Source organism: Paroedura picta, chromosome 17 (genome assembly GCF_049243985.1).
Source record: "Paroedura picta isolate Pp20150507F chromosome 17, Ppicta_v3.0, whole genome shotgun sequence".
Classification (NCBI taxonomy): domain Eukaryota; kingdom Metazoa; phylum Chordata; class Lepidosauria; order Squamata; family Gekkonidae; genus Paroedura; species Paroedura picta.
The window spans coordinates 19,299,018-19,313,888 of NC_135385.1; the positions used below are offsets into that span (position 1 = coordinate 19,299,018).

The 14,871-nt window shown below is 47.2% G+C and overlaps 1 protein-coding gene across 23 annotated transcripts in view; it reads right to left on the reverse strand.

The window, feature by feature from the left end:
• Positions 1 to 14,871, reverse strand: part of LOC143827135 (ankyrin repeat and fibronectin type-III domain-containing protein 1-like) — a 258,996-nt gene that overhangs the window by 82,554 nt on the left and 161,571 nt on the right. For 21 of the 23 annotated variants that reach the window (XM_077316436.1, XM_077316429.1, XM_077316438.1 and 18 more), the window contains one exon: positions 9,565 to 9,605. In XM_077316436.1, coding sequence (XP_077172551.1) covers positions 9,565 to 9,605 — 41 coding nt within the window. Of the gene's footprint in view, positions 1 to 9,564; positions 9,606 to 12,630; positions 12,761 to 14,871 lie in introns of those variants that run through there. The other 2 variants (XM_077316449.1, XM_077316447.1) reach the window with 1 other exon arrangement.

A 14,871-nucleotide genomic window follows, 5' to 3' on the forward strand; every position in this document is an offset into this window, starting at 1 on the left:
CCACTGGCTGCTGCCTACCCTCCAGGCTCCTCCGATTGATTCGGTCCCATTTGACACTGGTGCTACCATGTGGCCCTTCTGACTTCCTGCAGCCCTCCTCCTTCCCTTGCACTAAGCCAGCAAAGGCAGCTTCTTTAATGCAGAGGGGGGCTTGGCAGGGTCAGAAGAGTCCCCCGACATCACAGATACTCCTGCGATGGGAGTGTTCCTGTTGGGGGCTTTGGAGAAGATTTTGAAAGAGGCGCCAAGGGTGTCCCGCTGCTAAAACCTGGGTTTTTCGATCGATTCGCACACACCCCGTCAGAGGGTAGCAAAGGGCCCAGAAAGGAGGTCAAGAATAGACGGGGGTGATGAGAATCTGTGCAAGGGACAAAAAAAGTACAAAAAAGTAGGACTGAGAAACACAGGCCCACCGTGTGTTCTCTTAACACTGCTGACAGACACAATGTCCCGTTTTCTGAATCCCTCTATAGCCACGTGAACTAAGTTTTCGTTTGGGATGGGAGCTGAGAATCTCAGGAATCAGCGTTGCCCTGGATTTCCAAGCAGGCCCATAAAGGAAGTGCAGGGATAGAAGGAAGGGAGACAGCCCAGAGATCAATCATCACACATTTGCCGGTCCTCGCTTGGCCAAAACCAGCCGTCTAGGAGCTGATTATTAAAGTGCCAGAGAGAACAATGCTCTTTCTCTGCCAATGCACTCGTCTGGGGTTTAGTTTTTAGTTGGTTCTTATATACCGCTTTTCTCTACCCCAAAGGAGTCTCAAAGCGGCTTCCAATCACCTTCCCTTTCCTCTCCCTACAACAGACACCCTGTGAGGGAGGTGAGACTGAGGGAGCCCTGAGATTACTGAAGAAGAAGAAGACTTGATTCTTATATGCTGCTTTTCTCTACCCCAAAGGAGTCTCAAAGCGGCTTACAATCACCTTCCCTTTCCTCTCCCCACAACAGACACCCTGTGAGGGAGGTGAGACTGAGGGAGCCCTGAGATTACTGAAGAAGAAGAAGACTTGGTTCTTATATGCTGCTTTTCTCTACCCCAAAGGAGTCTCAAAGCGGCTTACAATCACCTTCCCATTCCTCTCCCCACAACAGACACCCTGTGAGGGAGGTGAGGCTGAGAGAGCCCTGATATTCCTGCTCGGTCAGAACAGCTTTATCAGTGCTGTGGCGAGGCCAAGGGCACCCAGCTGGCTGCATGTGGGGGAGCGGGGAATCAAACCCGGTTCGCCAGATGAGAAGTCCACACTCCTAACCACGACACCAAACTGGCTCTCAAACACAGGTCAACTCTGATGTCTAGTTTATGGCAGTTTCTTCTCTAATTGAGCTCCTGGGTTTGGCCTGATGTTTTAACACAGTCCAATCAGAGACAAATCCTTGTGAATGCAAAAGCTAACGTTCGACTTAAGAGATGCAGAAAGGCCAAACACTCCTTTGAGCATCTCCGGCGAACAAAGGCGAAGGGCGAGCAAGTACAAAGCGTCCACAATAAGAGCCAACGTTACTAAGAGACCAGCCCGTTTAGCAATGTATGAGTTCCGAAAAAGGCCAGACAGAGCCTTCCCAGCAGTAAACAAACTGCGTTGCTTTGACTTTTCAAACACAACAAATGCATTAGCAAGCTACAGACTCAAGCAAGGACCTCACAAAGCTCCGAGCCTGTGGCTATTCAGGAGAAATGGGGAAACCAAGTCAGAAAAGAAACCCCAAAGTGAAATAAACCCCAAACTGCTGAATGCGTGAGACAGAGGTGGGTCTGCACCAGATTCGGCCCCTCGCGACAGCTTAAAAACCGACACGTGGAAGTACACAAAAAAGGAAGGCCTGCGAAAGACTTTGGGGAGATTCTGCATGCAAATTTCATAAAGACTAAGTGGAGGTCAGAAGGAAGGTAACTAAAAACATGTCTTTCTGCACATGGCCGTTGAGTTTGTAACAATGTGCACTGTACTATTTGCATCACAGTGGCCATTCTGGTTGCTTAACTGGCCACAGAGCCCCTGATGAGTTAATTTGACTGATTAAAATAAGATCCATTGATCATTTTTTGACTAGCTAAGTAATGTAAACAAGGCACACACATTAAATCACCCACAGGTTTTATATTTACTCCAAGTGCAAAGCTACAAACTACAAAAACGAAGTCATTGGCATATTTGTTAGGATGAATCAATGGTTTGTTTTGAATGTGTTGAATTATAATTTTCAATGACATTTAAAGAGTCTGTGAATATGGACAGGCCGGTGAGCTTTCTGGTTTCTCCCGAACCACCAAGATCAATCCATAGTTACAAAAAAACACAGGGAAACCAAATAAATCAAAGAAATAAAGGACCCTATTCAAAGACTAGATACACACAATCAAAGGGAAATGTAAAACGCAGTTCAGCATACTGAAAGATCAATGTAAAAATACATTAAAAAACAAAACAAACTAAAGAAAAGTTGAGAACAATACACTGAAGAACTATTCCAAACAGATGAAAGGATGACTAATTCTTTCCAAGAAGAAAATTTGGAAGAACAACTTACAGTTTTAGAAAATGAAGTGAAAGCTATAATGAGAGCAATTGGGAGAACCAATCACCTGGAGTAATGGGATATTAATAGAGAAATTCCCAGTCACAAAAATGGAGACTACCAAAATATTTATAAGAACATGTCAATTGTCAATAAACACGAAAACCAAAAAAAGAGCTAACATACTGGAAATGTTCAATCTACATTCCAAGTCTGAAAAAGGAGATGTCAAAAACTGCAGCAACTATTGGACCATTGCATTAAATTCTCATACAAGTAAAGTGATGCTCAAAATCTTACAACAAAGACTGCTATCATATATGGACCAAGAAATGCCACAGGTTCATGCTGGATTTAGAAAAGGAAGAGGCCCCAGAGATCATACTGCACATTTATGTCGGTCAATGGATCATATGAGAGAATTTCAGATATTACAGCAAACCTTTTTACCATGTGGATCAAGTTATGGCTGATTTTAAAAGAAATAGGCATACCACAACATGTGATTCTTTTGGTCCACAACCTGTTCTTCAGAAAAGAAACTACTGTTAGGAAAGAAACCACAGGATGGTTTCCAATTGACAAAAACAAAGACGCATGTTATCTCCCTATCTCTTTGATCTATATGCAGAATTTATCATAAGGAAAGCTGGATTAAACCAAGGTAGAGAGAACTGGGGAAGAGCAAATTGAGATATGCAGATGATACCACATTTGTCAGAAGATAGTAAAGACTTGAAAGGATTACTGATGAAGATTAAAAGAGCAAATCCCAAAGCACGATTACTGCTGAACATCAAGACAAAAGTAATGCCTAGTGAGGAACTACATAACTTTAAAAGTCAACAGTAAAGAAATTGAAATGGTTAAAAAGATTTTCTATTCCTCAGCTCCATCACGAAGGAGCTCGAAGAGATTTTTATGTGTTAAGAATGTGTCGCTGGCGGCCAAGATCAAGAGAATTCATGCCATACTCTTCCCCATTACTATCTGTGGGTGGGAAAGTTGGACACTGAAGAAAGCCAACAGGAAGAAACGCGATACTTTTGAAATGTGGTGTTGGAGGATACTGTGGACCACCACAAAGACAAATAAATGGGCTCTAAATGAAATCAAGAGTCACTGGAAAAGGCAATAACTCTTGGGAAAACGGAGGCAACTGGAAGATCAAGGCCCTCAGTTTTCAAGACCTCTACAAAGTGGCTACCAATAGGATATTTTGGGGGTCGTTAATTTATACAGGTAAATAGGAGCCTCTTGTGGTGCAGGGTGGTAAGGCAGCAGACATGCAGTCTGAAGCTCTGCCCATGAGTCTGGGAGTTCGATCCCAGCAGCCGGCTCAAAGTTGACTCAGCCTTCCATCCCTCCGAGGTCGGTCAAATGAGTACCCAGCTTGCTGGGGGGTAAACGGTAATGACTGGGGAAGGCACTGGCAAACCACCCCGTATTGAGTCTGCCATGAAAACGCTAGAGGGGATCACCCCAAGGTTCAGACATGACTCGGTGCATGCACAGGGGATATCTTTACCTTTACCGCCCTTCCATACAGCTCAGGGCAGTTTGCATGTAACATCACGTGGGGAATACGTGGAACGACCTAACATATAACATAGTCAGATACATCAACAATAATCTAACAGTGGTTCTGAAGAAGACCATTTCAGTGGTCTTAAACAACAACAATATAACAGGAAAGGTAACTTAGCTACGGCCCCCAGAGAGGTCAGACTGGTTCGGCCATGGAGGGGAGGTCTGAGGGGGACCTGTGGATGTTATTTGGGTCAAGTGCTGTAAGGAAGACTCCTGACTTTGAGGGGAAAATTTAAAGGAACTTCTCTGCTCTCAGTCAAGGTTATCATTCAAGGAACTTCCAATGTTGAAAGAAATTCACAGGCATTATATCAATATCCCTGCAACAGGCTTGAAGATCAGGCCGGCATTATCGTCCCATATTACAAACTGGGGTGAGGATAGCCTTTGGACCATCAAATGAATTTGTGACAGAGAAATCTCCATCATCACAGCTTTGCCAGTTCCCGCAGAGATGTATTTTCTTGCTTTTGTCGCCAAATATCAGGTAACCCTCTCAAAAGATCATCTTCACACACTCCCCCCCCCCCCCCCGCTTTTCCATTACTTGGCTGGGCAAAGCGTAGGTGTGACTCTCAGAGGGGCTCTGCCTGTCGAAAAAACACGCCCCCTGTGCCAGAAAAGAATCCTGGTGCTGACTCATCGCATTCAAATCCGCTTTCTGGAGAACGCACAGCCCTTGGGCCTTTGTTCCCCAAACGCCTGTCTTCCTGCGATCAACTTCATTTTAACAGAAAGCAAGGCAGAGTTTTACCACGGAGAGGAACGGTCCCTGGGCAGCCTTGCTGTTGAGCTGCCAGGACGTGTAAACTCTGACTCCACTCCCATCCTAAAGAGAGGATCTACGTTTTCGGGTGAATCCCGTCAGCTGCCTTTCAGCTTCTGCTGTTAATTAATCAGGCCCAGGTCACAAAGGTAGCGCGGCTGGCATTCTACCACCTCCGCCAAGCCAAACTACTAGCGCCCTACCTGGACCCACAGCACCTAGCCACAGTGATCCATGCGATGGTCACCTCTGCACTGGGCTTCTGCAACTCGCTCTACGCAGGCCTGCCCTTAGCCTTGACCCGGAAACTACAGCTGGTGCAGAAAGCCGCGGCCAGGATTCTCGCTAAAACGTCATGGAGATCCCACATTCAGCTGGTACTCCAACAACTTGGCTGGCTCCCAGTTGAATTCCGAATTAAGCTTAAGGTTTTGGTAATCACCTTTAAGGCCATATGCGGTTTGGGCCCAGTGTATTTGAGAGACCGCCTCCCTGCCTATACCCCCCAAAGAGCCTTACGCTCTGCCACCTCCAACTGGCTGTGGATTCCTGGCCCCAGAGAAGTGCGCCGGACCTCAACAAGGGACCCTACCTTCTCGGTCCTAGCCCCCACCTGGTGGAACGGGCTCCCTGAATAGATCAGAGCCCTGCCCGAACTTCCACAGTTCTGCAGGGCCTGCAAAAGGCAGCTCCTCCACCAGGCGTTTGCTTGAGGCCGACTGACTCAGAACATCTGCTGGTCCCCCCTTCAGACTCCCTTCCATGACTGAACAATTTGATCTCCCCAGCGTTGTTGTTATTCATGTTGTGTTGCAATTGTTACGGTTAAGATTCTATTGAAAATTATATAATGTTATAGATAGATGGTTATAATGTTCCATGTAAATGTATGTCGTGTTCCGTGTAAACTGCCCAGAGCAGCAAAGAATGGGCGGCATAAAAATCCAAGTAAATAAAATAAATAAAATAAAATAATTTCTTTCGGACCCTCCCAGACCCATAAGAATACAATGTTGGTCTGCCCAGCCCCATCTCTAGCCTATATAGGAAAAACAGAATTGTTGACACTCAAACTAAGGGGCCCTGAGTCCTTTAAGCTGTGTGGTCCGTTCTCTATTCACAGAGAAGTACATTGCAAGGCCTTTCACAAAGCCACATAACCGGCCCACGGGAGACCACAGCCTGCCTGTTTCAAAGCCCCGTGCTCCCACGGCTTCCTCGTGAGCTACACAGAGCGCCGAGTTCAGAGCAGGCCGGGTATGCTTCAAAAGGCAGCTTCCCATTTCCTGCGCGGAGTAAAGCGGTGGGCCAAGCAAAACATGGCGGCTGCCTTGAATGGTAGATTCACAGGCCTTCCCATTCAACTAGCAGAGTCCGCACATTGGAACCTATTGGCCCGATAACTTTGGAAACAAAGCTGTGGGCGGGCTGAGCTGAGTCAGCAAAATGCCTCCCTGAAAACCTGTACTTCTCCAGGCAGCGGGTGTCCCTTTTGACACACTTCCCTGCCCAGATTCCCTTTGCGGAGGCCTTAATGCGGTTCATGATCCCCTCCTCGACCCCCTTTAGGCTTTGGGTCCTCGGGGTTGCCTCTCCTGCATTCAGAGAGCCCGTTTTCAGCTCTGGCATTCAATTAATTTGGCTCGGGGACAAAATCCACCGGAGAACGGCCGAGGTCTCCCATTCTTGCATTTTGTTTCAATTTGTTCCTCCTCGACTGCTCGTTAAGCATGCGGTGGCCGCTCATTAACCGCGGCCCCCAATAAGTCTGACCCCTGACTCGAGGAGAGGCCAAGGCCTGAATGGCCACGGAGAATGACTTCTCTGTCGGCGTTGTTCTTCAGGGTGGTCCCTATAGGGCTGCTATAGGGCAGTGCGGCAGGAAAAGGTTAGCCTTATGGTCGGACGGACACCCCCCCCTCCCCGTCCAGCATTCAGTCCTCCCTCTTTGTGCACACAGACCTTCTAAAGTCAAAGAGGGGCGAGGCTGCCGAGTTGTTACACAGTCCACTTGTGGCGAGGGGGGGGGGGGGGCTTGGCCAAACGGGTTTTAAATGGGGCTCGAAACTAAAAATGCCGAAAAAAGGCCGCAGCTGTTAGAAAGCGGGGAAAGGCTGGTGTTTCTATAGCAACCCGAGCAGTAAAAAGTCTGCCTGTGCAATCACAACATGTTTAAAAAAAAAAAACTCCAAAATCCAAGCTACAGAAACGTGAAACAAACCCATCTATTTCTTAAATTGGAATCTAAAACTCGCTCCAGGCTGAAGTGTGACCTGGCCCTGAGGGTACGATGCGAGGGTGTACTAATAATGGAATGATTAGATTAATTAACCCAGTTTGGTGCGGTGGTTAGGAGCGCGGACTTCTAATGTGGCGAGCTGGATGTGATTCCCCACTCCTCCTCATGCAGCCAGCTGGGTGACCTTTGGGCTTGCCACAGCAAACTGTCCTCCTGAGCTGTGAGGAGAAGGGCCCTTTTCAGTGAGTGTCCAATGGTCGTTCTCACAGAGGAATAACATCGGTGCTCTCTCAGCCTCATCTACCTTACAGGGTGTCTGCTGTGGGGAGAGGAAAGGGAAGGGGTGTCAGCTGCTTTGAGACTCCTTTGGGTAGAGAAAAAGCGGCATATAAGAACCAACTCTTCTCCTTCCTCCTTCCTCCTTCCTCCTCCTCCTCCTCCTCCTCCTCCTCCTTCTTCTTCCCTAAAGTCTCAGAGGTATGGGCATTCAAGACGGTGTATCTTAGTTTCCTGATCGAGCAATGCTGCCAATCTGCGGTGTCTGTTCAAAAACTGTTGAGTACGGCAATAGAGCTTGCCGACTTTTCAGAAATCCCAGCAATTACAAAGTGCCCTCAAGCAAGCAAACTAATAGTTCTAAATTTAAAAATCTAAATGCCAATCGAGGAGTCTAACCAAAGCATGTCGCGTTTCAGAACATACTGACAGCTTGCTAGCAAAACTATCGAAAGGTAGAGGGAACACATTCGGCTACACCAGCATTGTTTGCCCCCTGTGTCTAGAGCAGGGGTCCCCACCCTTTTGGCACATGGGGCCCGCATTGTTTAGTGTTCCCGGTGTCTAAAGAGGGCCACGTCTAAAACCAAAATGTAACAAAATCATTAACCTACTTCCATAGATCAAAAGTAAACAGAAGGAACCATGGAGACCAAAACAAACAAGGTGGCTATTGGCTTTTTTGTAAGAAAGGGACAGGATGAACAGCAGTAGATAGTGCCTCTTGAGGCAGGGAAGAACAGTATGGGTCCGAAGGCGATAGCAAGAAACAAGCCTGTTGAAAGGCGACACAGAAATTGGTTGGGGGCTGCAAGCGGCCCACGGACCTCAGGTTGGGGAACCCTGGTCCAGAGCATACCACAGCTGAGCTCACAGAGGTGCCCATGTGGCATTGTCATATTACCTGGAGTTCAGTACGGCTTTTGACAAGGTTCCCCATGATGTTCTGAAGGGTAAACTGGAGGACTGCAGACTGGATTTTCAGATGGGTAGGGAACTGGTCAGAAAACGGATCATGGAGGAATCCTTAATTGGTTATTATTTATTTCTTCTCTATTGTCTGCTTTTCTCTCAGTTTTGAAATGATTATCACTCATATGCAGATGTTTCTTTTATATGCCATTAAAAGGGTTCTGATGGGACCTGAGGAGTGGTTGACCAGGGTATTTCATCAGAGGGAGGTGAGCAGTGGGGTGCCACAAGGCTCAGTACTGGGTCCAGTCCTTTTCAACATTTGTACACATGGGAACAGGTGAGAACTTCCTGCCAGATGCTGAACCAACATCTCCTTTCCCTACAATTAAAAGCCTACTCATGTACAACCAACAATAAAAAAAGTTCTCCGTGGTCAAAAAATTAGGTTGTTATGATGTTTTTTTTTAAAAAAAGAGATCACCAAAACTTTCCACATAGGAGGAGCCTATAGGTAAATATCTACACAAAGAATCAAAACAATTATACGAAAAACCCATATTCACATGAACTGTTTTTCACGATATCTGCATAATAGCTACTCAGTGTAGTTCTCAAAGCCCTGTTTTATCTTATTCCCAAAGCATCGAGGCAGCTATTGTGTTACGATAAGCCGCTGAATTAAAATACCGCTTCAAATAAAGTTAAACCGCCCACCCCTTCATCATTACCAAATTACTGTGAACAGTAAGGCTTCCTTCAAAAGATGCTCCATCCCATGGGTAGCATCAGGGGAAGTAGCACCATGATTCGGGAAGAGCTGTTGTTCAAATATGACGTCCACGTGGCACATCAGCCTAAGACCAATGTCTTGTGCTACCTATGAAACCTCATATCAGGGGTAGTCAACCTGTGGTCCTCCAGATGTTCAAGGTCTACAATTCCCATGAGCCCCTGCCAGCAAACACTGGTAATTGTAGTCCACAAACCTCTGGAGGACCACAGGTTGACTACCCCTGCTCATATTACAATGCTGGTGTTTGCAGTCTTTGCAAGTTACCATCTATTTCACTGTGGCAAACTCTATCTTGCCCTGCCCTATAATGCAGAGATGGAAGGGCATAATGCAGAAAGCAAGGCTGTTTCATCCCCAGGGACATCAATTCCTAAATGGCGTTTGTAAATGCATTTACTCGCAAAAATCCCTCATTGAGTCACTCAAAGAAAGGGGGGAAGGGAAGGAAGAGAATGGCTTACTTTGACTGACACAGGTCTTTCTTGTCCGCTGATCCGAGGCTCTGGAAGGGAGAAAGATATATTTCGTTAAATTCCACTTTTCCCGGATGCGTGCAACACAGGAAGTAAATAATCGCAAGGCATTACACAGATGCAAAGAGAGGGCTGGTCAATTTCAACTTTCTGCCTTGGATTCTAGGGCTGAATCTGCAGGGAGTTTTATTCTAATCCCGGCCATCTACACTGAATACAGTTTCCATTTTGGGGGTATTTAAATTTTTCATCTGCAACAAGCAGGATTGATCCGGAATGACCCTACCTTTCCCCCATGATATCCTGGAGTGGATATAACCCTCGATATTTGAAAAATCGGCACGAGTAAAGGTGCAGCTCTTTGTTTTTCCCCAAACTAACTTGCTGCCTCTAGCCTCCAAGGCTGTAGAAAAGTCCTGATTGGCCAGGGTGTCAGTTCAAAGGCTTCCTCATTCTCAGGCTGCAAAGCTTCCCTTAAAGGGGAAGCCCTAACTTCTTTCAGCAGAGATTTTCCTCTTGGATTTATTCCTCTCCCTCCCACAACCCCATTCATGAAAAGAAAGAAAGAGGCTCCTGCTGCACTTGGCTCCCCCCTCCCTTCTGAGCTTCCCTAATCACGTGCAGAACACTTTTCTGTTTTAATGGGAAGGGGGTGGGGGAATAGAGGAAGACCCGAGTTCAAATCAATCTGAATTCATCAGGATCCACAACATTATAAACAAAGTGCAGATTCAGCCTAGGAGACGAACCCTCCATACCAGAAACTAAAGATAGGCCAATTCAGCCTCACAATGCAAAAGAAAGTGGAGCAGCTTCAAATGAAATATGTCCCCCACCTCCCCCTTACGTGGTGGCAAATCAGCATACTTGTCTTGGAGGCAGAGCTTATTAGTCGGTTTGAGAAATTACGTTGCCGCTGCCTGAGTTGGGCCTACCTTGCAGAAACTGAGACAATGGCCTCTATCCCAGGCTTGCCCAGATACCACCCCAAGCATTTCTGAATGTGCTGAAGAAACAAGATGGGTGGAGAGGGAGAAGAGAGGATTTCTTTTTATTATTATAAAAGCTAATGGAGCTGCAAGGATCCAGGCATGCTGATACCCTCGATTCCTGGCTTATTAGTTGGCACTATGAAAGCTGCAAAAGTGTTAGAGGCAGCCAACTCAAACGGGCCAGCCTGCCTGTGGGGTTCAGAGCGATTTCCCCATGAGCTAATCAACCCAAAGCATAATGCATCCATCATCTTGTCTGTCAGACATTACAGGCCTTGATTAACTTGAGCCTTTGGAAGATTCCTTAACAGCAAGTCAAAGAATGTGGCGTTGCCAAAAGCAGAGCTCAGCTGGAACCTGGAAAGAAGACATTCATGTGCTGGAGAACTCCTCCTTGGACTGTTAAACCTTCATTTGGAAGGATATCGTTACTTTCTTGGGTACGTTCAGCTCCGCATCTCTCCGGGTCTGAGTGTGAAAGTATACTCGGTGCAGGAGAACGTCCACAAGAGGCATTCAGACGTGACTATGTAAGGAAGCTGAGTGGGAGCAACATGAGCACAAGAGGATGTCCGGCTATGCGCAGAACTCTGTGGAGCAGGGGTCCCCAATCCTTTTCAGCCTGCAGGCAACGTTGGGATTCTGACACGGGACCGTGGGCAGGCCCACAAAATGGCTGCTAAGGGAGGTGGACCCAACCGCAAAATGGTTGACATGGGAGGCGGAGCTAAATGTTAGGGAATGAGGTCATGCATAACTCAGATAGTAGTTGTTCAACATTTCAGGCAGAAGCTGTTTTATCAGTTTGCCCTTGAACGGTGTCATATTGTAAGGGAGGGAGGGAGGGAGGGAGGGAGGGATGGATAGATGGATAGATGGATAGATGGATAGATGGATCGATGGATCGATGGATCGATGGATAGATAGATAGAGCTAACACACCTTCATTTGGCAGTATCTGCCTTCTTTTAAAAAAGTGGGGGTAATGCTTCTTCTCTTAGCTATCCTTTTACATGAGCCCAGGCATTTTTAACCTATACCATTATTTATAACTGCAACAGTTGGTGATGGAAGGCCAGTGAGAACTCCTTATACATGAGGAAGATAAGAAAAAGGTGTTCTGGCCAGATTTGATGAGAGTTTTTTTTTAATGATTTGTGAAAACTGGGGGGGATGATGTTGTTATTAACTTCTGCTTGAATTACATATCTAGACTTTTAGATTTAGATTTAAAAAATCTAGATATATAAATGGGAAAGATTTGATATTTCCACACACATTCCACACACAATGGAGTCCATTAAGCATTTTAGCTGCACATCCCAACCATGTGTAGTCAAAAATCAGGTCCCACTAGGTTTTCAAAATGTGCGCAGGTAAGGCACTTTACATAAAGCCTCTATCTGCATTACGCCATAAGCATCAAAAATTCAACGCGCCTGTCCTAACCTGACCCACTTTTAAAAAATACTTGGGGGGCACACCAAGGCAGCTTCTGGCAAGTGGCGGTGTGCATATATTTATTTATTTCTATTGGTGAAGAAAAAGCAAACGTCTGCTCACATCGCAAGGTCTCCGTCACAAAACACAGTTAAAAGACTATGAAAACACACTATCAGCACAACTAACAAGCTAAAGATGGTCACCAGCAGTTGGGGAAGATGGTCTGAGAAAAACCAATAGAAACCACCATGATCCACAGGCTTATTCAGAGAAGAACCTTGTTCCATGAAGCTCTCCTCTGAGGAACATTTTCAGTTCTCATGTAGGGTGAAACATTGACCCAGAAGGCAGACATCGGCATACTAGCTTTGCAAGAAGACTCCCGGGAGATGGGACACGCCAGGAACTGCCCTAAAACATGCCCAGGAAAGAATGAGAAAGCCAGGAACGGAAGACAAGTCCTCTCCGCGTCTGGCACCCAAACAGATCCACCACCCCTGGATACCAACGTACTGAATCTCCACTTGGTGGGAGAAGCAAGAGAGACAACATAAAACAGACAGACTGAACCTCAGCTCAGGAAGAGTCCCAACGCTAAAGACCTTCCTTGTGTCTTCACCTGTTCTGCTCCTTCTTCCCGCTCATGTCCCCATCTTCCTCCCTTCTCAAATCTCGCTCTCCTTTTTGCAGGAGACGGATGAGGCTGGTCGCTACTGGCTCGCCGGCAGCGTGCTTGCACTCCCGAGCTGGTGTTGTACTTTCACAGGGCGGTTGCCAAGCAATAGCTACAAGCTGCCTCCCAAGCCGTGGGAAGCAACGAGGCAGAATACTAATCAATGGAGCAAGAAGCGTGCCCTCCCGGGCGTGCAAGCGGCCGGACCTGCCCCCCGAAAACGGCAGCCCCTGGGGCTCCAATCGTCTGTTTGCAAAGCGGATCGAAGGGTAAAACCTCAGGTTCCTGGGCTGGAGGGAGTTTAGGCATTAGCTAGTTAAGCCTGTGGCCAGGACCGAGTGGGCGATTCACACCACCTCGTTTTCTTGCAGGCGATCAAGAGAGATGTTTGCCGCCACCACTGCAAAGAACACAAGGGTAAAGCGGGGGTTCTGGCAGGACTGTGCACCGTTCCACTTGTTTGCAAAGCAAATGGTCTTTGTGTGTGTGTGTGTGTGTTGAGGCTCAGGCGTCAAATAACCCCCTTGCTCCTTCGCGCTCACCGTTCCAGAAGCACTGGAGAGCAGAGGCAGTGGGCACGGGACAAACCAACATGGAGCAGCGAGGTTGAGCTCCAAGGCCATACGAGGGGCAGGGGCTCATGGGAATTGTAGTCCATGGACATCTGGAGGACCACAGGTCGACTACCCTTTTATTACGGTATGCGTAAAGATTCACATTTTAGCAAGACTAGATTACAAATCAGGAAGGGCAGCCTGCCTGAGGCATAAATCCCCAATTCTTTCGATACAAACCCGACTCTTCCCAGGAAAATGGTTCTCCTGCCGCCCTCTGTCAAGGAAGTAATCTCAAAGCTGAAGAGAAAAATGGCAGATTTGCTGACTAATGCGGCACTTTCTCACACACGTTTAAAAACAAAGCGCAGAGCTCAATGCTAAATATGTTGAATTTGCTACGCTCAGCAAAGTGCCAACCGCATGTTTAATCCACCTCCCGTAACATTTCATCTGCTTGTGATAGTTCAGCATTTATGGATTTCCTCATCCGAACCTCACAGGATTAGGTGCGTTTGGCAAGGAGTGGGGAAAATATACAACACTGGTCAAGTCTGCTGGGTGCGGACACACACACAGAATTGTGTAGCCACTTAAAGACTGACACGTTTATCTGTTCCACATAATGTATTTCTGGTAAATTCTGACAGATTTATCTGTTCCACATAATGTATTTCTGGTAAGGCCTTGGAGGAGGAGCTGGTCTCATGGTTTAAGTGCCACTCAGCGCTGAACACCCAATCAGGGCAGCTATCCCGCCTCCTCCAACTGGCTTGCCTGTCTGTCCAGCGGCCAGCCAATCGCGTTCCATCCCCTCCTCCTTCCACTTCTCTCCGAGGCTCGGAGGCTGCAGATTCCTGCTGCATGAGAGCTGCTCCTGCCAGTGAGTTCCCTTCCTGGGGGCTTCTACTTTGCAGCCTTTCCAGATCCTGGGGGAGGGAGAGGCCATCCGCAGAGTTCTTCCACCCCCACTCCGCACCACGCCAATCTAGCGCCTGTTGGATTCCTGAATGGGTGGGCAAAGGGTGGTAAAGGCAAAATGACCTGGCTGGAATTTGCTCCATGGGACAGAATTTGGACTACCCCCAACAGTAGCCTAATTTCCGTAGCAAATGACGGCTGCAAAAGAAGACGGCCACCAGAACCACATTAAAACACTCCAAATTGTTAAAGATGGGGAAAAATATTCTCTGCACGATTAGGCTATGCAAAAGCCAAGGTCAGCCCTTTTATGACCAATGGGCTTAATGCTGCTCTATCTACAGCCCCGCCTCTCAACCCTACAGGTAAGTTCTACTCCGGTGAGGGGCTCTAATCTAACTTTTCCCTAATTGTGCCACTTCTGTATGGGAAGAGTGAACATGGGCCAGAACTCATGTAAATTTAGGGCAAGGCAAATGAGAGTTGTGATCCTGTGTGTTACAAAGCAGGTGAGGGGGCAGAGGCGGTGGGCCTTTCACGGACCGAAAGTCCAGGGGCCCGAAAACTGAGAAAGGCATCCAAAAGCCCCGTTCTTTTGAACGGCAAAGCTCCGCCTTTGTGATCTCTGCAGCTTTATGCGCATGACTCACTACCAAACTAGGGCTTGCACATTGCTCTGGGATTAGTCACCCCATTGATGACTCAGGCGTGA